The sequence below is a fragment of the Furipterus horrens genome, unplaced genomic scaffold (assembly GCF_987537825.1).
Source record: "Furipterus horrens unplaced genomic scaffold, mFurHor1.1.pri manual_scaffold_13, whole genome shotgun sequence".
Lineage (NCBI taxonomy): Eukaryota > Metazoa > Chordata > Mammalia > Chiroptera > Furipteridae > Furipterus > Furipterus horrens.
The window spans coordinates 5,296,817-5,323,593 of NW_028327183.1; the positions used below are offsets into that span (position 1 = coordinate 5,296,817).

The following is a 26,777-nucleotide window of genomic DNA, read 5'->3' on the forward strand; positions in this document are numbered from 1 at the left end:
AGAACCCAACCTGAGCAGTCCTATGTGATGGGTTATCATGTCACAGGCGGGCTGGTGTGTGCACTGTCAGAAAGGATACGAGCAGTGTCTGAGCGCGCCACGTCGCTGTCACTGCCTGTTAATGGCGCTGGCAGTCATGACAGTAAAAGCCGGAGGTCTTTACTGCTCTGTATTGGAGGGATTTGCTGCATTTCCTTTTACCCAAGAAGCGGGTGATAATGATAATGTATGGCAGAGAGCTTGTCGTGCCTGACAGGCTCGGTAATTCAATCCTCCTCTCCTGCCACAGCGCGCAGTAAAAGAGGCCTCCGGAGCGGCCGAGGGAACCGCAGGCTGACATCTGCCGCGCTGGGGTGCGGGGCCTGGGAGCGCAACGCGGCGGCGGGGAGACAGGCTTCTGAGCGGGTGAAGCTTGTCTCTGGCTTTTAAGGGAACGCGCCAGGCTTGACTTAGCTGAACTGGGAGCCCAGATAACACACCCAGGTCCCACCGGGAAGAAGCCGTGATGGCCCCGCGAAGCTGTACATGAATGTCCGCGCTTGGGGAGAGCGGCGTCTCTGGACGCGAGCGCTCCCCGATGTCCGCGCCCCGATTCTTTTTTTTTCCGCTCGGCCGCCTTTCAGCTGCGTCTTGGCTTCTGAAGGCATTTCTTTTTCAGATGCCATTTGGGAGGGAGAGGCTCCCCTGTGACCAGGTCTCGACTTAGAGATTATCCCTGATCACAGGTACACAGAGTGAACGCTACACGGGCGACCCCGGAGCCAGGCCCCACGGGGAGGAAACCCGTCTCATACTGAGAACGTGGCCCCGGACAACCTTCGTTCAATCTCGCATCGTGATGCCATCACGCGATTTAGTCGTTTGACTCAGTTGAGCAAATATTCACCGGGGGCCACAGACATGCCGGCACCAGGTTAGGCACACAAGGCGGGGCACGCAGGTGTCTGTGCGGGGCGGTGCTGGTGGTTGAGGAGGACCCCAAGGTCAAGGAACGCTCAGCTTATTGCGCTGTGTGTGCTGCCATATTAGTACGTGTGGCTGATCACAGAGGTCACTGAAGATTTACAGGAATCAGATAAAGGGTTCGGAGTGTTTTGTAAACGTACTTAGTGCTAAGAAGTCTGGCTAACAGACGCGTGCTAGTAACGCTGGGCAAGGTCCCTCATTTTGGCGCCCAGTTAGAAAACAGCGCAGGCAGGTTTGAATCCAGCCACGTGCGTCTCCATGGCCGGCCTTCCTACCCTCCCCCACCCCTGCGGTAACCTCTCCTTCTTCCGTCTGAGGCCCAAACTCTCCTGCTGTTTAAGCTGCAGCCAGCCCGGAGGTGAGCCCAGCCTGGGGCGTGCGAGAGCGTTCCACGCGCGCACGAGGCCTATCGTCCTCCGCTCACCTTCCATGGCGGGGGAGCACTTACAGACACCTGGTCCAGGTGCCTGAAACAATAACTCTCGGCTGAACACGTCTAAGAATTCCTGTTTGAAAACACTCAAGCCACGTCAGCACAAGCCCCGTTCTGCAAAGGCGTCCCGCTCCCTGAGAACTCGGCTCTCCTGCTTGTCCACCCGAGGCCCAGGCTGGGCCCCTTATTCTAGCCCAGGGGTTCCTGGTCTTGAATGAGCATCAGAAGGCTCTGCAGGGCCAGCTAACACGCAGGTTACTGCGTTTACCCCCCGTTTCCGACTCAGCAGGTCTGGGGCGCTGCTGCGGGTCAGGATACCACACGCTGAGGCTCGCGGATGAGCCCAGCACCCCCTGCCCCGTTTTGAACGGGGTTGGGAACTAGCGGAGGAAAGTGTTGAACACGTAGGGAACAGAAACACGGTGGCTGCTTCTAATCAGGTCACAGCCCTAAGGGCCTCCTCTGTTGTCTGAAACTAGGTGGTTAAGAATGTCTACAATTTCAAAAGTTCAAACCCATCCTTCAAAAAGCAATTCTGGCGACTATGAGAGCTATCAGAGCTCCCAAAGTGAAGCTATTTACTTTTCATTTGCATCAGAAGTCACATCTGTTTAGAACTTGCTAGAAGTGGGCATAAACTTACTGAAAGCATCGGTCTCAGAAAGATACAAACTGGCAGTCCCAATGTCAGCACTTGAGTTGACTTTGAATGGCCTACCATTAAAAACATACCCCTCACTTCTGCAGGTTGGAGAAACCCTTATGTTCTCTCTCAGTGCCTCTGGCAGAAGAAACGCAGATGGTTGAATTATAAAGGGCGGACAACCTTAATCTCAGATAACTATGGTGGTAAAGTCTTATCACCGCCCCCCAACCAATCCTGTCTTTGCCAAGTTTCTCCTCCCATGAGCAACAAAACCTGAAGTTCTGCACCCTCTTCATATCCCGAATTAAACTTGAATTGTCCCAAAAGATAGAGAGTTCAATGCTCAGAGACTGAGGACCTCGATCTGTTTAAGTCTCCTCAGAACTTTGGAGGATTTCACTGTTCTTTTTCCTTCCCGCTGTGAATTCCCTAGAAGGCTTTATTCAGCCCAGACAACGTTCTTCAGACCTACCATTCATCTTCTTTCAAACTGGTTTATTATTATTATTATTATTTTTTTTTTTTGCTTTCTCAGCAAAATTTTCAAGGCCAATAAAATATGACTGTTTTGTCATCGTCTACCAATGTTTTCTCAGTGTTAATAGCCCAAATAAGATATATTTTTTTGGGGTGTAGGTAAAACTGGTACTAACACCTCTTATAAAGACTGAACTAGATTATGAATAAATCCTGGGGGATCACTAGTCTACACCTCCCTCTAGCTTTATGTACCTAATTTAGGGCTCAGTGTACGGCCCCCTTTTGAGCAGACAGATTCAAGTCACAAAGCGGGGTAAAATCATCGCAAGGGTCAGTAACTTCTCCACGCGCGGTGCTCAAATAGGAGATAGCATGTACTAACTGTCCTCCTAAACTTTCGTATGAATTTAAGAGTCGGTTTGGAAATAAAATTATTTTCGTAAACATTGTGTAAGATTTGGAAGATGTCAGTCCACATTATAGTGATCTTTTATATCAAGTAGCAAGTGAATGGTAAATCATTACGATAATTAGATTAGATAGTTACTTATTAACCAAAATTCAAGGAGATTCCCCTGCAATGAAGGAGAGGTAGATATAATAATTTTAAAATAAACATTTTCATTATGTCATACTTAGTGAATAAAATAAAACCTACAAACTTGATATTAATTATTTAAGTTTGATGATGACCTAGGACTTCATTTTTTCAGATATTGTAGATATGAAAGAGCATTATTTTGCTTTTAAGCACAAAGTACATTCCTCTCCCCTCAATTAATCTTAAAAATTCTACATAGTCAAATCTCAATAGGTGGGAATAGAAGTTGAGGAAAAGTAAATACCATACTGAATTCATTTCTAATAGGTTTTTGGTTTTCCTGTTGATATCATATGGCCAATTCATAGAAATAGAAGCAACTCTGAAAATACCGATTAGATAGTAGGGTACCTTGCAGTAAAAGGGAAAAACAAAACAAAACAAAACAAAATCCCAAACCAAACACACAAAACCAAAACCAAAGCCAAACATCCAAGCAATCAAAACACCAAACAGATCCAGGTCACCATGTAAAAATGTACAAAATTCAGGACACTTGAGCATGTATCACCGGTCTCATCCAAAGAATGATTTGCGTTGCTCCTTAAGCAAATGGAAACATCTGCTCTGGGGAATGGCCAAGTTTTTCAATGTACAATCAATTTCTAAAAAATAATTTTGTTCCCAGTCCAACCCAACTTTCCACTGCTGACTTTCACAAAGAATTATACAGAAACCAGAAGAGCCTGTCACTTTTCTTTGGAGTATCTTTGCTAAAATAAGTTGACTAAACAGCTATTCCAATTCTAATAATATTTTGACATGGTTTACTTTTCTGGTACTATGCAGTGGAAACATCTACAGGAAGCTTGAGAAACTATTTTTGGAAATGTTTCTGTTATCAAGTCAGTGAAAGGAAGGAGGGGTCAGGTTCTTGTCATGCCCACACTACTTATTTATCATGTGATTTCTCAACCCACCTGTGTAGATGTTGAGCTGGAAGGGATCTCAGGAGCACATTACTCACTAGGTGAGAAAACAGGGAACCATGAAATTTAAACAGCTTGCCTAAAGAATTGTGGATGTGGCGAAGAGTAGACCAGATGTCTGAATACTCATGATTACTGTCATTACTGTCTCAAGCAATAAACACATTTCTAAAAATCCAGCTTCAAGAGAAAAGTAATCATAGACAATTGTAATTCTGCCTCTTGGGTCTGCACTGACCCAGCAGACTCACATGTCGATGAGCTGATTGATAAAGCCCTAAATTAAGAGTAAACCTGCCTGCTGCAAAAAATGGACATGTGGGCTAAATGATGAAAGGTATGGTCAAAACTTAAGTCATTTGATTAAAATCCTGAATATCTAGACACCGGGAGAGATATATACATATTTTATAAAAACATCTGTGTGGTCACAGTGATCAGAAAGTTTGAAAAAACTTAGGCCACTGAATCATTCAAATCAACGTGATTAATAAACTACATTTCCCCTCCTTGAAATATCGTCTTTCTCAGTTAAATTCAACTGTAGACCTGGGTGGCATTTTTTAACTGATATTATGAGATAGCAGGAACATTCAGAAATGCTGTTTTTCCACTGTTTTCGCTTTAACTTTAGTACTAGTTAAAAATACCCTTCCATTCTACTTCCATTTCTTTATCCTGATGCTACAGACCCACAAGGCTGCTGTGGTTCTCTCGGGGAGGAGGTGCGGGTGCCGCTCCGCGCGCCCCCCGCCCACACCCGAGCGCACGCACCGTGGCTGTAGTTGTAGTGGACCCACTGCCCGCTCCGGGGCTTGGGCAGGGACACCGGGGTCTCCTCGGCGGGCAGGCTGTAGAACCGGCACTCCACAAAGAGCCGCTGGATGGTGTCGTCTGCAGCCACTCGGGGGTCGCTGAGGCTCAGGGCTATGATCTCAATCCGAATCTTGTCTGACGTCTGTTTGGGGGGGGGGCGCCCAAAAAACCAACAAAGAAACAAATATAACAAATGAACAAAAAACCGTCTCCTTCTTTCCCACTCTCAATTGTCAATAAAACATGAAGGCCAATGGGCTTCTTTTTCGGAAGGCCCTGCACACCACTATTTAGGGGCACATGATCGATGATTAGTGACAGAAGGAGATGGGAGGACAGTCCAATGCCCCAGGGTTCGAAGTTGGCAGTGTCACGGCAAGAGTCTCCTGATTTACATTTGAGGCTATCGACCCACTCAGGAGTCTACCAGGAGCGATGATTATGAGATCTTCATCTCTGATTGCTTTTCGGAATGACAAGGATCACTTGGCCTTGTTTCAAACTATGCAATGAAGTACATGTTTATCACTGCTTTTATTTAATCTGCAGTACCTGAGGAAGTTTGGGTTATCAGAGATCAAACCCTGCTGAATACTTTATAGTTATTATGCTAATCTGTGTAGCTGCATGAATCCATATGAATGAGAGCAGAACCTACAATTCGCTCTCTGATATAGTCCGCCATATGTCACTCAATGAGTAGCGTTCAAATGAAAGAAACAACATTCTTATCTAATTTAACATATTTTACCATTTTTTATATCTTTTTACAGAATTAACAAGTAAAATATGTTTGATGGATAGTGTAATTTACACTTCAATTCTGATTTAATAAATTTTGGTGTCACAGACATCATTATGGGGGTCACACATGTTTCCTCAAGTAATGATTTAAAACAAATAAGAGATGATGACTTGTAAATGAGATCATACCAAGGTAATAACACCTCAGTCACATGTTTGTTTTTATAGTTTTAAATTTGCTCTTTACACCCCTTTACTATATTCAAGGGCATGCTGCCGGAAATTATATAACTTCACATCATAATTAGAAAATCCTGAAAATTAGACCTGTTTATATGACCGACTTCTAGAAATCCATTCTTAAATGTAAATCAGTGTGTAAATTTATCATAGTGAGGACTTAAGCTATTTCGAAGCATGTAATATAATTAATCAAATTGAGAAGCGTAAGTACCCCTTGTAAAAATATCCTCATGAAGAGCAATTTCCATTGCTGTCTCACCCACTCAATATTTGATGAAGTAATTTTACCCCTTCTTTCAAAGGACATTTTCTTTTATCACGTATTCTAAGACACTTTAGCTAAAAACCCAAATTTGAATATTTCAATAAGGTTATTTTATTATTCAGGAGACTCATGGAAATTTTACGAGGACGATGGAGAAAATTCCACACCGTTCTGTCTCCACTAATACGGGTACAAGGCTGCAGCTGGCAATATTACGAGGATTAGCATAGTATGATGAAATATTTAAAGGAAATTTTTTTCTAAAACCTAATAAATCAAATGACTGCCAAATGTCATTAAAGTGATGGTCTTTGGCTTGAATATGCTTTTCATATTCAAATTTGCAAAGAAAGAGATGAAAGCCTGGAAAGGTTACTCGGTTTCAGCTTATAACCTCAAGCCCTCTCCGCTCACGTGCATGAAAAATGAAGTTGGTTCTATTGTCTCATTTCACTTCGGAAAAGCCCTTCTCTGCTGGCTGAGGTCTAACGTGGTAAAGAAAATATTTTCGATGATATTATTTTTTCCTTCAAATGTATTCGCGTTGTCAAAATACTGCACACAAGCACATATTACAATTCTGGCTCGAATGCAGCATGGTGCATAGTTAAGTCTTTTATGTAACTTGTAATTTGACAAATTTAGAATTGTTATAATAATACGTCTTATAAAGCCTTCCTGCTTCTGCACAAGGAAAAAAGAAAAACAGCCATAAAAAAGCAAAAGAGGTATATGTGGTTATTTCTGCATTGTGAAGACAGGAATTTAAAATTGTTTCTCACAGAACCCAATGAAGACACAAATGAACTTTAAGTAGCAGAGGAATCCCATTTAGTTATGGCTTATTATATTAATAATATATTAACTGTACACTCGCCGCGCGAAAACTTGCATTATTTTAAGAATGAGGTTAGGTTGTCAAATAAGATAATACACAAAAATTATTCCAAGTGAAAGCAGATACTTGGATTATAGCCAAACAAATAAACAAACCAACCAAGAAAACCCACCATATTTTCCAAAGAGATAAAAGTTTAAAAATTAACTTTATAATGCCCATCTTCTTTCTGGTCCTGTTTTTTTTTTTTTTTTTTAAATTTCTTCTCCTAGCCTTATTACCTCTATCATATGTCCTTTTTAATTCTCTAATATTACTGACAAGTTATTAGTTATCATTTCTTTGTTCCTTTGATGTTACAGCAATCAACTCAAAATATATCCCAAACGGATATGTCCCACATAGTGTATCTATCTAGGAAAGCATTCTCTGAGTAAAGAATTTTCCAAACATGAGAAATTTTGGCCAGTGGGGCTAGCCAACTTACTTTTCAGCTTCAGAACAATGGTGGTTGTATTCCTGCCCCCGTGAATCAAAATTCAAGCGGATAACATCTAAAGCTTTTCAAGAGTAGGCAGCACCCGGACAACTCTGACTTAGAGTCAGCCGTGAACTCTGTCCTCTCCCCTCTCCTCTCGGGTCTCCGTCGTCCCCGGCTTCCTGTCGCAGGTGACCAGATCACCGTCCATGGGGTCACTACCACCAGGGGACCCTGGAGTCGTTCTTGCCACCTCCATTTTTCACGCCCAGGCTAGAGCTCACTCATTCCTGTGCATTTTGCTGCCAGAATATCCCAGGGATTCATTGAATTAGAAAAAGCTTATGTTATTCGAAGCATCGTGTCAGCGACTACGGGTACAAAGGCAGAACGAGACGTGGTTTCTTTGATCAGTTTTATCTCTGGATCGACTTCTTTAGGTTCTCATCGCATCTGAGGGAGGAACGACCACAGAAGCTTCCTGGTATTAGGAAGCTAAAGTTTGATAGAATAAAGAGGGAGAGGACACAGGGTGTCCTTGAAGCGCGGTGGTTGGCAGGCCGACCGACAGGCAGACGATGGGCAATAGGAGACCACCCGCTTGGTGGCACCAAGTGATGACCTCGCTTCCTGTATCACGGGTGTGGTGTGCAGTCCACACTCAACAAAGGAGCGGGTCCACGCCCCAGGCTGTTAGAGAGGAGAGGCGCTCTGCTCCTAATCCCTTGCCTGCAGCCTCCACTATATTCCTCCTTTAAAAAAAAAAATTATTTATTTATTTTTAGAGAGTGGAAGGGAGGGAGAAAGAGTGGGAGAGAAACATCAAGGTGCGGTTGCTTCTCACGTGCCCCCAACTGGGACCTGGCCCACAACACAAGAATGTGCCCTGACTGGGAATCGAACCAGCGACACTTGGTTCACAGGCTGGTGCTCAATCCACTGAGCCACACCTGCCAGGGCTATATGCTTCTTAAGGCAGAATTCACTCCCTAAAAACAAATCAGACGTCACCTCTCTGCTTTCTGCCTGTCCCCCTACACTCTAGCCGGTTCCCCAGACCTGTGGGGTGCTGTTGGTATTGCTCAGCTTTTGCATCTGAAATCTTCTCCATCAGACAAAATGCCACTTATCTGAGGCCCTGGACCACGCTTGGTCTCCTTTTATGAGAGTACAGGGATCCCTCACTTATCGCGGGTATTATGTTCTAGACCCCCCCACGATAGGTGAAAATCCGCGAAGTAGGAACCTTACATTTGTTTTAGTATTTACTGTACAGTACCACAAAGATCCCGTGATAGAGCGAAAAATCCGCGATAAATAATTAAATATAATATTTAAAAAAACCCCGCGATACAGTGAGGCCGCGATAAGTGAACGGCGATACAGAGAGCGCCGGCTGTCTCCTCCTCTGGGTCCTCACCATACTTTTCGGTCACAAGGTACTACATGGGTTTGTTTATACAGCTGCCTCTCTGTACACTGTGAGCTCCTGGAGGCCGGGAGCATCTTAGTCATCTTCTGCTCTTTAACATCCTCTCCAGGATCCGGCACATAGTAGGCTCTCAACTAACGAGGATACACAGTCGAGAGAGGCTATCTTCTACATATTCAAAATATCTCTTATACATTGGCAGCAATATGTGAAACTGCAGGTATTAGTGTTTTCTCCTTTAACAAATACTTATTCCGTCTAGTATGTTTTGAGAAGTGGGTAATTATTCACCGTTGAAAAATACATAGCAGTCTTGCTGTTTGAGATTATAATTGAATATGGGTATCTCAGAGACAGGTCAGTATTGTAGAATCCAGGTGGTAGGATACTATTACTTCAATTTTTCTGTATGTTTCAAATTTTTCATAATTAAAAAAAAAAACAAACCCACAAAAGTTAAAGTAGGAGACTTGAAAGGGAAAACCACATACTGGTTCAAATTCCAGTGACTGAAGCAAAGCCTTTTCAGACAGAGGCAGAATAACACCCGTCCAGGACTGCTAGGGCCACATCCCAGGTCCGAAGCCTACAGGGCACCGGTCCCCTCGGGACACAGCAAGTCGGCCAGACGGTCCTGGCTTCGGGCTCCTGCTCTGCTTCCTCTCCGTGCGGGTGAACCTCTATGATCCGGCACGATGCTCCGTCTCAGTACTTCCCGCCTTGTTCACCAATTGTCCCATTAGCTGGCCTAGTTAGCAGGATGTCCGCATCAGCATGTAACAACAGCCTTTTAAAATTCTGATGGTGGGGAACAGAGAAGTCGACGTCACTCAAATAAAAACTGCATGCAACCTATTTGTAGTTGTCTGTATAGATGGAACTACACATTATGTGATTGAATGATCTAGAAATGTGATGACAGCTGGTATTACTCTCAGAGAAAAAAGAAAAAGTTATAGTTCTCATGACTTTGGCTCAATTCCACTATTGCTTCCTGATGCTAATTCCCATTTCAGGCCCGATTTTTCTATAGTACTAACTTGGGCTTTTATTGGCATGCTTACATTTTCTATGTTTTACTTCAGAGGATCACACTGAATCCTTCCCGCAGCCTCATGCGTTACAGTGGCCCCACCGAGGCGGGACCGTTCGGCCCCTGAAACCGAATTCGACGTGACGGGCCTTGGACACACCTGCCTCCCTGAGGACGGCCCACGGTAAAGCGCCGGCAGCTCGCTTCGGTCGGTTAGGTTTCAGCCTGACTATGGGGGCGGAGGGCAGGCGACACAGGAGTTTTATTTCATTCTGCATCTCTACAACGAACAAACATTTCTTTCGCTTTTTAAGTTATGAAGTATAGAAAATAATTGGGCATATTCAAGTGCTCAGCATCTTAAAACAGATGTTACCATTTGCCTGTATCCGATGAAAACCTTTCTGTTGTTATTGTTGAAGAAATAAACTATTTCAGACACAGGTAAAGGCCTCAGCTCCCGTTGCTTTCCCCTCCCTTCCCCCTCTCCCCAGAGGCAGCCACTAGCTTGACGCTGGTGGGTACTGTTTGCAAACATGCATTTGTTTTCCCCGCCACACGTCCATATCCATAAACAACACGTGGCGTGCTTTAGTTGTCAGAGTTCATATCAGCGGGACCCTTCTCTCGTCCTCATTCTGTAATTTTTGTTTCTCTCCTGCAACACTGTGTTTCTGAGATTTCTGCATGTTTGTAATTAAAATCTAATTCTTTGCACAGAATTCCATTTACATTGCATATATAGTCTCTAGTCCATTTGTTTCTCTACTGATGAACGATTTAAATCGCCTACAGTTTTTTTGCTATTGCAAATGATGTTGCATGGAAGATCCTTTTGCATTTTCTTGTGTATGCGAATGATTCTCTTAGAAGAATTGCTGGGTGATGGGTATAAGATTCAATTTTATAGGGTTATTAAATCACTCCTCAAATGGCTACATGAATTTCCGTGAGTACTATTTTCATCACCGTAAACGTGTTTTACCTATGTGTGTGTAAATAAACACAAGTAACGCCTACCTACAGGAGCTGCAGGGTGCAGAACGGGCCTTGTTTAGCAGAACAATAGGGACAGCGGGGAAGTGGAAGGTGATGCTTGATGTCTGCACCCCCTAAGAGCAAACTTTAATTATGGGGAGTGCCAAGGCAAGCTCACACTCAGCACAGGCCCCGACAGAGCCATGGGCAAAGAGGGCAGGGCTATATATTGATCAATGCTGATGCTTTGTTTCAGGCTGGGCATGGGCAGAGTCATCACAAAGACCGTCCCCTGGACCTCACACTAGGCTCCAAAGCTTCGTCTTGTAGGAATCGCGTGGACAAGTCTTAGTTTTCACAAAATCACAGCTCTCTGGGAGAAATAAGAGTAAGTAGAAATGCGAACTGTTGAGATAATAGTGTTTTACAAACAAATCAAAGTAAACCCAGTTTTCATCAGTGGCAATAGTCTATCTTTTCGCACATGTTCTGTTACAAGGTACTATATTGAACAAATAATATAAATACTGAAAACACCAGAGATGGCGATCCAAAAGACGCTGGGGTCAAGAGGGCTAATTTCTTTTTTCTTTTATTGCTTTTAGAGAGAGGGGAAGGGGCAGAGAGAGAGAGAGAGAGACGAGAGAGAGAAACAGTGATTTGCTGTCCCACTTACTGATGCATCCATTGGCTGATTCTTATATGTGCCCTGACTGGGGATCGAACCCACAGCCTTGGTGTAATGGGTCAATGCTCTAACCAACGGAGCCACCCAGCCAGGGCAAAAGTGCTCATTTCTGGGGACAGTCTCACTGTCTCCCTTACATGCCATGCGAATCACTGCATCTATTAACGGTCAGCAAAGTATGGAAGGGGCTTGTTACCACATGTCCTAAAGCAACGGCTGGAATCCCGCCCTAACACACCTGAGGGATATGACACATTCCCATCGCTAGCTGTGGCTGACGATGGCAGCGTGATGTGAAGGGAGGAGAGACTTTTAAAAATGACCCTTAATTTCAGATGAGTTTGCTCTGCTGATCCACTTCCACCATCATGGAGAACACATGTTCTGGTGCTGTGGCTCTCAGCTTTGGCTGCACGTTAGTGTCACCAGGGGGAGCTTTAAACAGATTCTGCTCTAACTAAGGTGGGCGGAGGCCGGGCCTGGCGCTTCAAGGGTTCCCAAGTTTGTTCTCAAGTGCAGCCCCGGTGAGGAGCATGCTCTTCCCTTGGGCTGCGATTCCGAGACCCCACAGCAGCCCAGGAGGCTGTGAGAGGCTGGCAAACGTGCAGGCTCCTGGGCCCAGGCTCCCGTTTCTGACTCATGAGGTCCCCAAATGGGTAATTCTCACAAACTCTCAGGTGATGTCTGTCTCCTGGTCTGGGAACCACGTTTCAAGAACTGCTGCTCTCAACCGAGAAGAAGTCAACATGCATTTGTGGGCCCTTCCTGAGATATTTCTAGAAAAGCTTCTATAATATGCATATTAAACTGTTCTTTAGTTGTTCTTTGTTCTTTAGTTGTTCTTTGACATTTTAGTACAGAATAGGCTAACAAATTATTTCCTTTTTAGAAGCAATCTACACTCATCATTAAAAAGAACCCGATAATATAAATCCCAAAAAGTAAAATATAAAAGTTCCTTGTTTGCTCCCATTCCCTAACTCAGGGGCTGGCAAAGTTTTTCTGTAAAGGGCCAGACGGCAAATACTTTTCGCTTTACAGACCACCTCGTCGTCTCTGTTGCAAGGAGTGAACTCTGTTCTTTTAGAGTTCTTTTAGAGTGGGGCCATGTTCCAATAAAACTTTACTAAACTATATATGTATGTATATGAATAGATCTTTTTGTTTCCTTCTTTGTAAAGGAATCATCAGTGAAGTATTGTTTCTTATCCATTAATTTGACAAAGGGCACGATGTGAGAAAACAGCAATTTTCATACATTGCTGTGTATAGAAACGGTGCCTATAAATGACATTTTAACCAAAAATGTTTGTATTTGCAAAAACTATACAAACCTGAGGGGCCATCAAACAAGGCTTATTTAAATAACTATGTTGGAGCTATACAATGGAGTATTACACACATGTTAAGAGAAATGAAATATACTGCTATGTAGAGAAGTCCACGGTGTATTAGTAAAAGATAACCAAGTTGCAAAACATATAAAAGTAGTTAAGAAAGCCATTTCTATCAGGAAAGTAACAGGACATTTCTGCTTTTACTTAAAATATATTTGGAAACCTACTCTATCCAGCTTGAGATATGAAAGGCATTGGGAGAAACTTATTTTACCCGCTGACAGGGGATCATACTTGATTCGGAACGGATTTAGTAGTTTTTACTACATGCGTTCTCCAAGTAGCGTGTGACGGCGTGTGTTTTGCCTTTCAAAGCTTTAAAACATATTTCGCGGAACATGGTTGCTGCGATCACCTGGGAACGTCACCTCGCTCGGTTCTGGAGAGCCTGCTGTCCGGGCGGAGCTGCAGTTTGGGCCGGGCGAGTGGGGCAGGCCGCACGGAGCTGCTGGGGGCAGGCACAGAACAGAGAGCCGTGCCCGACGCGCCGCACGGCCACGGCCACCGGCCGGCCGGCCACAGTGCCCACGCTCGCCTGTGGGCACGCGTGAGGAGACGTGCGAGCGGATGGCAGTACGTTCAGGTGTGACAACGGAAAGCTGTGTTGCTTAAATGATGAAATTAGAAAAAGCGTGAAAGGAGGATAGTGCATGCCGGGCCAGATGCAGATGTTCAGTTTTGATGTCTATTTTGAAGACATAAAACAAGGCTCTTAATCGACATATTATACATTAAGTGGATAATGTTCACTCCTGATTATTCATGTCAGTAAAATATTCACAGAGCAATTCCCAAAGTTTTACATTTCTCAGAGCCGCCCCACACCCCCAAATCAAGGATCATGCCCAGAAGCCTTTTAGCGAACGTGGCAGCCATGAGGCTGACGGACTGTGACAGGCCAGCCAGGCCCAATCCACCCCCCCCCACACACCCCGCACACCCGGCGGCACTTTGATGTCCGGGAAACGCGGAGCGACGGGGGTGAGGTGGGGAGCACGCACGTTAATGGCCCAGTTTGATCCAGCCACTAAACTTTGTGTAGCCTGTGAAAAAAGATGCTAACACTAATCAGGCCACTTTGGAAAGGAGAGGAGGGGACAGGCATCTCATTCGGACAAAGTGAAGCTCATAAATGTTGTAAATGAAATGAAACACAATGAAGTAATCTATGATTAATTATACATCACAGGCCAGAAGAAAAGCGGAAGAACCAAGTAGTAAGTCTAAGTCCTGGGAAATCTGTTAGATTCCTTGTAAGGATCAACACTTCTAAGAAAAACTCTGAGCTGTCCGATTCAGTAACGTAAAAAACAAACAAAACCCTGAATGATCTTAAATTGCTTACATAGTGTAACAGATCATACAAATTCAGTTTAATTGGCATGAATGATATTTATCTAGAACACTATCTCTAATCTCAGTTTTACCTTATTTTTAGGGTAGAGGCAATTTTAAAAAATCTGTCAAGTGAGGACAACCGCAGAGCGGGATTATCTCATTACTTTTTAACTAGCCTCTGTGCCTCGAATCTATTCTTTCCTGAAAGCACGACCTTTCCAAGTAAATTCAAGAGTGTGAGCCCCACAGCAGCAAAAGACTTACTTCCCTATTCACTGCTGTAGTCCCAGTCTGGAGAACGAGGCTTGGAACACAGTCAGTGCGCATTAAATATCTGTTTCAGAAACAAGTGTTCTCCCCGCTCCCTTGAACGTCCTCATTGGCTGCTCCTAGAATTTCAGGAGAAGCTTCGCCTCCTCGGCAGGGAGGCCCCCGTGCCCCGGGCGTGCCTGACTTTCAGGCTGTGCCCCCGAGCTCCCCAGATGCGTGCGCCATAGCCCGGCCCCTCCTGACGCCATGCTGACGTCCTGGAACAAGCCGCGCTCCCACGCTTTCCTTCCGTTAGCCTCCGAGGACCCCTTTCCCCAACTCCGACTCATTTTTAATGCTTGGTTCCAGCCTCACGGTCTCTAGAAAGACCCTCGAGGAGGGTCCCGCGAGCAGAGTTAGGTGCCCCCCGCGTGCGCCCACACCCCCCGCATGCCTGGCTCCTAGCGCTGAGCGCCGTGGGGGTGATCGTGTCCCTGCTGCAGACTGTGCGTTGAGGGTGGCTCCCTATTTGACACAGTAGATGCTAATGAATGAAGAATTGTTGTGGACAGAAAGAAAATGACAGCTTATCAGTAGACATATTTAGATATGAAGAATCTATAAATTCACATTTATAAGTGATTATGGTTTTAAATGCCATCTCACATTTTGATTCTTTAAAGTTCAGGTTTGACTTAACACATCCTGGTCCAATGGTTCTGAAAAGGAGTCAGGGAGCCAACTGTTTTTCGCAAGTACCTTTCGAAGCTCCTGAATGTCAGGTCATCTTAACATGTCAGCAAAAACAATGCTTACATGTTATAGCCCCTTACCCAAGGAAGCTGTAAGCAAAATTTTCTTACGTTAGATGATTACTTGAATAAGATTATGACAGAGCATTAAATTACTTCCAGAAGTATTTTTACCTTAAGACATTCACCTATGAAGACTGGTATACAATGAACGAAAAGCAAGTTTATTTCAGAACATTTCTAAGGGGTATCAAGAGACTGACCTGCTTGACGCTCTTGGAGGCAGGATCGGGAATAACACACTCGTCACTGTCTGACGCTGACCTCTCCTCGTCATCTGTTAGAGAAGATGAAATGTTAGTGGTTTAAATCTTAAACCAGTTATATTATGTAGAGCTTGTAAAATGGAGAGAAATAAGCATTCATTATAAGGGTAACCTTCAGAGAACAGCATGATAATTATACCTTAACCTTTTTTGGGCAGCAAAGATATTTACATGTACATGACATTTTAGAAAACAGAAAAAAGTGACTGAAAAATTCCAGGGTTAGCCTTAGTAGAAACACAGGAAAGAACAATGCGTCTTTCTAGTACGAACTTAAAAAATAATTTTCAAAGGAGGGTGGAGAAATAGATGCTTTCCAACTGTCTAATCAATAATACGGCATAAGAATCAAGTTATTCTTACTACTTATAAACATTATTAAATGTTTTACAGCTTTACTGTGATAAAATTGACACTCAATAAGCCACACACAGTTAAAGTGCAAAATGTGGTATTTTCACATATAGAATCCCAGGAGAGCATCACCACAATTCAGATTGTGAACATGCCCATCACCCCCAAAAGTTGCCTCATGCCGTTCTGGGACCTCTTCCCACCTCCCTTCCCTTTGTCCTTCTCCAGGCAACACCCGCAGACGAATTTCCCTTTTCTTTAGTTTTAATTGCTATGAACGGAAGTCCTCTAGAATAATCCAGATGAGAGCACTGAACCTGAAGAGAACCTAAAGCCACGTAATACATAAACTGGGAACGTGGCCACTCCGCCTGCGGCACCGCAGGGGGCCACGAGCAGACAGGCGACGACTCCTCACGATCACGGCTGACCGGACTGAACTGTATCCATCGTTTCTGTCGAGAAATATGTCTCATGAAGTAGCTCCGTTATTAAATGAAGATGTTGTACGAGGCACACTATTAAATCAAGCAAAGAGTTAAATAAATACCGTCAAGTTCAAAAAGACAGTCACCTTCCGATTCCAATTCCTCAGTGACCTCTGTTTCGTCCCCGGAGGAAGTCCCGCTGTGCGCTGCGGGCTGGCCCTGGGACAGTGAGGGCATGTCGCGGCCCTCCCCGCCCTGCGGCTTCTCGGCCCCGTCTTCCCTTTTCTGGGCACCGCTTCCCTGAGAAACCTGAGGAGGGGAGAGCACACTGACTTTTACCATTTACATCATGTCTGTAGCATTTTTGCTGGAGTGCCTGAGTAATAAAGCCCGTAAACCTGACACTTCAATATTCAGACACGCAAAACATACGATTTAGTCAAAAATCACCACTTAAATTGTACAACACAAATGAGAATAGGCAGATAAATGAAAATCTAGCAATAAACTAAGAATGAAAAGTGCGTTAATTTCAAAATAAATTTTATATTAATTCACACATGTATTTTATATTATGCTAAGATAGTATAATTGTAGCTGTTACACTTGTCATATTTTTTATCGTTCTAGTCCAAGGAAGTCGTATACAAAAATAAGATCAATGCTATGATTTCCTGATCTATGTCTATACGAAGACAAAGTCTTTGAGAACCAAACTGAACCTTTCGAAATAATTTTAATACAAATACATACCTTGGAAATATGTGAAACAGTTGGCATACTAATATCTACTTCTGGTGTCTGCTCCACTTCTGGGAAAGTTTCCTTTCTATCCTCAGGAGGAGTAGATGTCTCCTTATATTAATGTGAAAAATGCATATTATGTTATTCTGGTTATTCCTAAAGCCCAATCAGCCTAAGACTTTTACATACACACCTGTATATATGGTATATATTTAATAATACTAATAAAAATTAGGAGCAAATACAGTAGCTACCCGTGGGACAATGAAATAGTGCAATTTAAGGACTCCAAGGGTCTTTCACTGAAGCATTGTTTATAATCTCAGAAAAGCGAATACTGTGCAAATGTCCAATAGGGCATTAATTAAATCAAATGTGCTACATCCAAATACCAGAGTTATGTAACTATGAAAAACCTAATAATATAGATATGTAATTACTGACTGAACAGAATATGATAATATAGTATTGAATACAAAAGCAAACAAATGTGTGTGTACATTTCTATAGGAAAAAGTATAGAAGGAAATTCATCAAAATTTTATCTCCAATATACAGATTTGGGAATACTGAGTTTTGCTGTTTTTATGAATTTTTTGCTTATTTTTATTTTCTAATATTTCTCTAACAATTATACATTGCTTGTGAAATTAAAAAATTATAGATTTTCTATGCTAGATTAGATACATGCTTTCTATCAATTTATAGTTGATTACTTTCTATGGTTCATAAACTGATGTTTATTGTTAAAATACAGCTTATCATTTTTGCTATTTTAAAAGGAAACAATATAGAAAATGTGAAAGTTAAACAAGAAAACATAGAAATTAATATAAATCCATTTTTGTTATTCAATAATAATATCTATTAATAACTAGTTAGATATCAATTTATAATTGATTTTTAATGGAAATAAAAACATTTGGTTACATAGTGATAATTATACTGTACATATAATATATCCTGTTACATTAAAAAAAAACTAACATTGTAACATCACCTTTTCTTCTGATAGGAAACTGGGTAAGCATAATTTTTTAAAGCAAAAAACAAACAAACAAACTGCAAAACACTTTATTAGACAAATGAAATATAGAGTAGAAATAATCCTTTAAAGTATATAATATCAAGAGGCACAGGAGTTTTAATTACTTGCTGACCGGCTTTTTCATGATACCATACTATAATGTTCTAGGTAGTGCCTCTTAAAGAACGGGAAACTGAGCGTTGGTGATTAGTATATCTAGTATTTTCCAAAGTACTACCTTAAATGAACCTCACAACAACAAAGGAAGAATTCACATCACCGTTTTTAAAAATAATTTTAGTTAATTAATTTTTAATTATTTATTTTGTTTATTTAAGTTTTAGAGAGAGGGAAAAGGAGAAAGAGAGGGAGAGAAACATCACTGTGTGGTTGCCTCTCACTCGCGCCCCCAACTGGGGACCGGACGTGCAACCTAGTCATGTGCCCTGAGTGGGAATCGAACCAGCGACACTTGGTTCACAGGCCAACACTCAATCCACTGAGCCATAGCAGCCAGGGCTTCACATCACCATTTTTTTAAAGAGAAAACAAACTCAGTGAAAACATAATATTACATTGAGGAGACGTACCATGATTCAATGAACCGTTTTACTAATGTTGGACATTAAACTCCATTTTCAGCTACTGTGGCTAATGTTGCAAAAAAAAAATCTCCATGTATGTGTCTTTTTTATATTAATGATCATTTACTGAGGAATCAGGCTTCTTGTGTTTGAATCCCAGATCTAATACTTTGACCCTGAGCAAGCTGCTTAATCTCTGCAGACATTACTTTTCTGATCTTTGAACGGAAACTATTCTGGTATGAACAACAGAAAGTTGTTGCGAGCAGTCATTGAATTCAATGAACACGAGGCACCAGGTCAGCGCCTGACACACAGGAAGTGCTCAGTAAACGCGCGCTAGAAAACACTGCCCGAATAATGACTGCATTCATTTATGTACAACACAGACACTAAATGTTCTGTGTATGTCAGATATTGTTTTACACCCTAGGAAGAAGGAATATTTTGATCTGGGTGGTGGTTACACAGACCTGTACATATGTAAAAATTTATTGACCTGTGTGTTTAGGATCTGTGTCCTTTAGTTCATAGAAGCTATATTAGAAAGAAAGTATTTTTTAGAGAGTCTCCAAGAGCTGGGAGTGACCTGAGTGGAGACAGTGGAGATGCTGTGCGTACAAGAATTGTGTTGAATGTTCAGCTCACAGGCTTTGTGGTGAGCTGGACGTGAGACGTGAGGAAAAGGAGCCAAAGAGATGCCTCCAAAATGTCACGACCGTGCCATCCACTGGTGAGTGATTATGTCATTTACTGAGACCGAAAAAACCGAAAGACAGATTTGGAAAGAAGGTTTGTTAAATCAGGTTTGGGTCTTGATGTGTCAAGATCAGAGTCCTTTAGACATCCAGTGTATATGCAATAAACAGAAAATAAATATGGAATTTGGCAGTGATATCAAGACTGAAGATTATGAATACGGAGAGTCAGTATATAGATGCTTTTTCAAACTAGGGGATTGGATTAGCGCTCTGAACATTCATATAGATTGAGAAGAGAAGAGGTCTAGGTCTGAAATTGACTGTGGAAGCACTTCACCAGTTTAGACGTACGGTCTCAGGGAGCGAGATAAGTAACTGGTAACCTTGGAGAAGAACTCAGCGCGGCGTCCTGGAGGCCAAGAGAAGAGGGGGCAAGACCCCCACCGTGTGAGATGCTACTGGGGGGTTAGCAGGGGAAGGAGAATTAACTAACGGACGGCCATCAGATGTGGCAAAGTGAAGGTCACTGTGCCGCACAGAGTGGCTTTAACCAGGATAAGGTCTGATGAGAGCGAATTTAAGAAACACGATGAAAAAGGGAAGACAAAATCAAAACAACCTTTGAAGAGGTTTTTTTTTGTCTCTTTTTTGGGAAACAGGGGGTGGAAGATGAGTCCAAAAGCTGCAGAAAGATATGGGACCAAGAGAAGGGTTAGGTCAAAGGGTAAGCAGATTTAACACTTATACACAAGGCCAAGTTACAAAGCTAACATTTTAAGGGAGAAAGAAGCATGTTAGCCACCTAATTTTCACTTAAATCAGGCAGGGTAGACTACACCTATGTCATTCACTTCCCGTATTTGTTATAGGTAAACAAACAAACAAACACCAGGGTTTAAGTGTTTACCACTTACAGAATTCCGAGGCAGTGTGACATCGTCCACGAATGACACCTTCTTCTCCACGGCTGTCAGGCGCTGTCTTGGTTTAGGTGTGGGTGCCTAAGGTAAACCAATACGGCAAACTGAGTATCTGGTCACCCGTTTCAGACAGGGCTTCAGCTACTTCTCTCTTTTTGCAGCTCTTAAGCGTTATGTGAAATTCAAAGTCACGGCTACTCACTACGACAAATGCGCTCACAGAGGATGCTGGAGGTAGCTTTTGGACAACTTCGGAATCGTCTCTGTGCATGAGATTTCCTAAGTCTTCAGAAGTGATGGATTCACTTGGTGGAAGGTAAGCAAATTTCCACTTCAATACAACATCAATGGTTCCTGCAGGAAGCTTTTTATGATCTGTTAACTCAAATATTCCTATCAAATCACAAGGAAACATTTTCCATTAATGCTAAAGTTTTACTACCAGAGTAATTAAAGAGAGCTACTCACAACTTAAGAACCATCTTGGCTTTTACTTACAGCCCAAATGACAGAGAGAATAAAATAAAGACAAAAGGAAGTATGAGAAGTTCATCTCTCAAGCACACGGCTTTCAGAAGTTAAGGCCTCAAAGATAATACTGATTCACAGTTGAGAAAATTAACTCATAAATATTTTAATCCACTGAAATGAAATTCAGAGAGTTCAAAAATTTTAATGCTCCTCTAAGAAGACATTACCTGGGGTGTATCTCAAATATCAACCTTCATTTTGATTTAAATATTCTTGCGAAAAACTTGTCTCTATAGAAAAATATATTAAAACTTGAAGATTTTAAATAATTTATATATCTAAAGGACTCTTTATACTACTATATAATTCTATTATAACTTTAAATATTTTATTGAGATTTGTTAAATTACTCCAAATTAATAGAAGCACAGCAAAAAATGTGCATAAGATAAACCATCCAAAACATAGAGCAGTAATAAAAAGTTATTGCCTATCTATATCTGTGATATGGAGTCACAAATTTTAATCATTATACTAAATTTTTCAGTATGAAAAATCCCTGACTTGAGAAAAACAAGCCTATATTTCAAGCATAACTTTTGTTTAGAGGTATCCTTTATTTGGTCTCCAAGTGTATGCCATGTCTTTTAATAGCCGGCTGGGAAAGAGAAACCAAAACAACTCTAGACTTTAGGTAGAACAAAAGGATCCAGGTGGGATATAGGGATGTGATAAACTCTCTAACCGGCACCGGTGAGACTTCTAGGATGGATGAGTAAAGAGCTCAGTAAATCCTTCCCAGAAAAATCAATAATAAAGCTGGACAAAATGATTACAAACAACCACCTAAGCCCTCTGGGAACTGATTGAAGGTATGCAACAAATTAAGAAGCACTTATCCAAGGAAATCTATTCAACCTCAGTAAGAGCAGCAGGAATCAGAACAGACCCTGGGTAAGCTGCCTGCCCAGGAGACTTACAGAGTGTGAACTCTGAGTGCATTGCCCAGGCCATTCACTGACCCAGAAGCAAAGGGTGGGACCCTACCAGCCCAAGGCGTTTAAGCACAGGCTTTGACCAGCCACTGGCTGATCCCTGAACTAGGGTGACCAAGGCTGAACATTAAAACGAGGATAACACAAGCAAACAAAACTTAGCAGAAACATCAGTGGCTACAGTGAGGGAAAAAGACTACAGAATTAGTCTAGGCAAGTCATGAAACAAACAAAAACATCAGCAATAATCACCCCCTAGAGTGGGGAAGTTAGAATCCAGAGTTGCTACAATATAGTATCCTCAGTGTCCAGTGATAAGGAAAAAGGAGAGAGAGAGAGAGAGAGAGAGAGAGATACAAGGAAACTGGACAGTGTGATGCAGACGCAGGAAAAAAAAGCCATCAATAGATACTTTCTGAGCGTGTCCAGACATTAGACTTAGTAAAGACCCCAGAGTAGCTATTACAAATGCATTCCAGGACCTAAAAGAATCCATATTTGAAGAATTAAATGAAAGTATGGTTACAATGAGTTATGAAAGAGAATATAATAAAGATATAAAAATTATTTTAAAAAAGAACTAAACAGAAATTCTGGAGTTGAAAAGTATAATTACTATAATGAACAAATCCAACAGGCAGGCTTGGCAGGAGATTTGAGCTGGCAGAAAAGAGAACCAGTGAACTTGAAGACTGACCAGCGGAGATGACCCAATTTGAAGAGGAAAAATGAAGAGAAATGGACAGAGCCTCAGAGACCTGTGGGACACCATTAAACATATGGACATATATGTAATGAGAGTCTAAGAAGAAGGAAAAAAGGCCAAAAATAATTCAACAAAAAATGGCAGGAAGTCCCCAAGTTTGGTATGTCACAATACCTTACACAGAGAGAAGCTCAACCGATTCCAAGCAGGGAAAGCACACAGGGGCCCTTCCTTAGACAAACATAGTTGAAATGCTGAAAGCTACAAACAAGAGAAGAAAGAAAGAAAGAAAGAAAGAAAAAAGAATCTTGGGAGCAGCACTAAGTACCAGGGAACCAGAGTAACGTTAGTGGCCGACTCCCATCTGAAACACCGGATGCCAGCATCTGATGTACTCGGCGTGCCTGAAGAAGAAATAACCGACGACCAAGGCTACTGTGTCCATCAAGACTGACCTTCAAAAAGCCAAAGCAAAATAAAGTCATTCCCGGAGAACAAGGACTGAGAGAATCCGTTTCCAGCAGACCTGACTTATGAGGCGTATTAAAGAAAATTCTTCTGGGTAAGAGGAAGCGACACCCGACAGCTTAACACAGAGAAATAGACAATAGAGGTAAGTACATAGGTAATTATAGAAGAGAGTGTAAGTAAATGTTTTCCCTAATTTCTTCTCTTAACTGACTTAAAGGACAACAGCATAGAACAGTCATTGTAAAATTATATTGTTGGGCTTATGTGGAGACAAAAATAGATGGAAATAATAGCACAAAGGTGGGGGTGGGTGGGGGGGGATGAAGCTATGCTGGAGTAAGGAAGTGAAACCAGACGGCAGAGGAAGAAATAAAGAATAACAGAAATAAGAAATACATGAGCTAATATAAAAAGTCTCCTGTAATTATGGATATTCTCCCTTCTCTTAACTTCTTTAAAGGATATAAGTTTCTGTAAAGCAATAATTATAACATTACACTGTTGGGTTTCTAACAGAGGTAGGCATATAACGTATATATGTGCATATATAAATATATGACAATAAACATGGGGGCTACAAAATAAAAATATATTGGAGCAGACCTGCCATATTTTAATGGAATCATTGGTATGAATTTTAAGTAGATTATGTTAAGATAAATATTGTAATTCCTGGAACAACTACTAAAAAAAAAAAAACCCTCAAAAAACAATGTTATAGGCCCAAAGTTTAGATGATCCGAGATGGTTAGGAAGATTTATCATAAACAGAACAACATACCCACAACAGTAAGGTGTAATTTAGGTTCGTTATAATTTCGCAGATGAAGAAACAGGCTTACCTGAGATACACCTGTCATGTGCCAATGAAATCAGAGGCACACTGACTTTTCCTATATAAATATTCTCCTGGGTATCGCTATCATCAAACACGTAAAAACTCAGCGACTCCGACTTAAGGTATCGATCCAGATCCATGTTCATGGGCACTGGGAAACACATGTGATCATCAAACTGTGGGTCATTGCTGCTGGGGATGACGGCGGTATCGTGGTCTGCGAAGTCAAAAAACCTGTACACCACGTACGGGTGCGGCTGCGGGCGGCCCACTCGGGCCTGCAGGCGGCTGCAGCACCTCACTGTCACATGAAGTTCATTCAAGTGGCCGTCCCCGGACTCAGCAGAACCGAGCTGAGCCGTTTTGGGTGCTTGTTGACTTAACTGGGGAAACATACGTATTTATGTCATATTAATACTATAATCAAAAGGTAGCAACTGCCAGCCCTCAAATGAAATAATTTTGTAAATGGACAAAAACCTGCATCTTTTCCCTTCCAAGTGAATTTCTCAGTTAAAGACTCCTCATTCTTATTCAAAACCAATATTCACCAGAACATGTGTAAACAGATGATCCTATGCTACTAGCAACAAACATAGAAGATGGAGCATACATGTAAAGATTGCTGTTAAAATCCAATAAAACCAAGAAAAAGTTAATCTGATGTTCTATTTTTTAAAGTATATTTTATTATGTTGTTACAGTAGTCCCATTTTTTTTTCCCCTTTGCTCCCCTCTCCCCAGTACCCCGCTTCCCTCCAGCAATCCCAGCCTCCTTAGTTTGTGTCCATGGGTCGTGCATATAAGTTCTTTGGCTTCACCCTTTCCTATATTATTCTTAACGTCCCCTGTCTATTTTGTACCAACCGATTATGCTTCTTAGTCCCTGCACCATTTCCCCATTTCTCCCCCTTCCCCTCCCAGCTGATAACCCTCCCAATGATCCCCACACCTATGATTCTGTTCCTATTCTGGTTTGCTTAGTTGGATTTTGTTTTTATTTTTTAGATTCAGTTGTTGATAGTTGTGAGTTTGTTGTCATTTTAGTGTTCATACTTTCAATCTTCTTTTTCTTAAGTAAGTCCCTTTAACATTTCATATAATAATGGGTTGGTGATGATGAACTCCTCTAGCTTGACCTTGTCTGGGAAGCACTTCATCTGCCCTTTCATTCCAAATGATAGCCTTGCTGGATAAGAGTAATCTTGGTTGTAGGTTGCTTTTAATCACATTGAATACTGCTTGCCAGTCCCTTCCTGCCTGCAAAGTGTCCTCTGAGAAATCAGCTGATAGTCCTATAGGCAGCCCCCTGTAGGCAACTGTCTGCCTTTCTCTTGCTGCCCCCAGGACTCTGTCTTTATCTTTCACCTTTGGCATCTGAATCATGATGCGTCCTGGTATTGTCCCCTCTGGGTCCAGCTTGCCAAGAACTCTCCGTGCTTCCCGGGCCTATATGTCCATCTCCTTCGAAAAATTTGGGAAGTTTTCCTTATTTTTTTCAATTCTTGCTTCCTCATTCTGCACTGGTTGACTGTTTTTTTCTTCCTTATGTTCCAAATCATTGATTTGAGTCCCGGTTTCCTTCCCTTCACTATTGGTTTTGTGTGGCTTTTCCTTTGTTTCACTTAGCATAGCCTTCACTTCTTCTCTTATGTGTTTGCCGTACTCAAGCATATCTGTCAAGCTTGTGAGCATCTTTATCACCAGTGTTTTGAGTTCTGCGTCTGTTAGGTTGTCTATCTCCTCATCTGTTATGTTGGCTATTTCCTCATCGCTTAGTTCTCCCACTGGAACCTTGATCCATTCCCCCTTTTCGGTCATACTTCTCTGTCTCCTCATTCTGACAGGCTCCTGTGTTTGTTTGCCTCCGCATCCCAGGTAGAGCTGTCGCACCTGTTACATTGTAAGGAGCAGAGCCTTTGGGATTCGTCAGTACACGGAGACCTGTTTCACCATGTTGTGGTGCTGTGTTGGGGGAGGGGTCTGAGAAGGAACAATGCCGCTTGCTCAGCACTCACCCCTTTTCCAGGCACCTCTCCCACTTCCACACTGGACTGGCGCCCCTCTAGCTGCTGCCCTGGCCGTCGTTCCCAGAGTGGGTGGGTCTGCGGATGTTCTAGGACCATGGGGCCCTTTAAACAAGCGGACTCTGTTGAGACCGGCAGTTTCTGCCTCTGCCCCAACCCCCACTGGTCTGCACAGTCAGAAGCAATGAGGCTTGATTTTCCCTGGTGCTGGGACCGTGGGCTGCGAGGTCCGATGAGGAGCTGGGAACACTCCCCAGGTGTCCCTCCTGACTTTAAAACGTGTGACTGCGTTTTCCACGGGCCTGCTGCTGCTGCTGCCACCACACTGTGTCTTCTCCACCCCAGCTCCGCACCTCCTACCTGTCTGGGTGAGTATTTCTTCTTTATACCTTTGTTTGCTGGACTTCCATGCAGTTCGATTTTCTGGAACTTCTGGTTGTCTCTAGTTTCGGAGTAGTTGTCATCCTTCTTAGTTGTGGAGGGAGACGCAGCGTGTCTGTCTAGGCCTCCGTCTTGGCCGGAAGTCTAAATGTCCTAATCTGATGTTCTTTAATTCTATTTACTAACTGGGTGAAGTGAGCAGATGGGTCCAAAGACCACTGATCTCTAGTTCACAATCTTATGAAGAGCTAACCCTTCAACCATGCTGTACCCCATTCTTAAGTGAGCAGCCAGTGACTTTGATGGGCCCCACCCAGAGATAATCTGGTTATATTTGGGTTGGTCCTCATCTTGAACTAGTGGGGTTCCAGGCAGCAGACACCTGAGGCCAAGAGAGCCTGTGTCCAACTGCTATAGGAGCAAGAGAACGGAATCAGAGAAGCTTGGAGAGGGTGGGAAGCAAGGACTGGGGGCCCTCTCTTTCACTGCCTTTCTGAA

General features: G+C 42.5%; 2 protein-coding genes across 2 annotated transcripts in view; both read right to left on the minus strand.

Moving 5' to 3' along the window:
• Window positions 1-35: 35 nt before the first annotated feature.
• Window positions 36-17,310, minus strand: LOC149993955 (protein fantom-like). Its single transcript, XM_090260938.1, has 5 exons — window positions 17,168-17,310; window positions 16,561-16,723; window positions 15,570-15,643; window positions 4,830-5,013; window positions 36-115 (listed from the first exon to the last, which is right to left on the minus strand). The coding sequence occupies exons 1-5, from the start codon at window positions 17,192-17,194 to the stop codon at window positions 36-38; spliced, it is 528 nt and encodes a 175-aa protein (XP_090117064.1). The 5' UTR covers window positions 17,195-17,310.
• Window positions 17,311-19,811: 2,501 nt separating this feature from the next.
• The window catches only part of LOC149993956 (protein fantom-like), a 30,155-nt gene continuing 23,189 nt past the window's right edge, over window positions 19,812-26,777 (minus strand). The window contains exons 10-13 of the mRNA XM_090260940.1: window positions 23,876-24,254; window positions 20,593-20,783; window positions 20,378-20,471; window positions 19,812-19,879 (exon numbers count right to left, since the gene is read on the minus strand). Coding sequence (XP_090117066.1) covers window positions 19,812-19,879; window positions 20,378-20,471; window positions 20,593-20,783; window positions 23,876-24,254 — 732 coding nt within the window. The remainder of the gene's footprint in view (window positions 19,880-20,377; window positions 20,472-20,592; window positions 20,784-23,875; window positions 24,255-26,777) is intronic.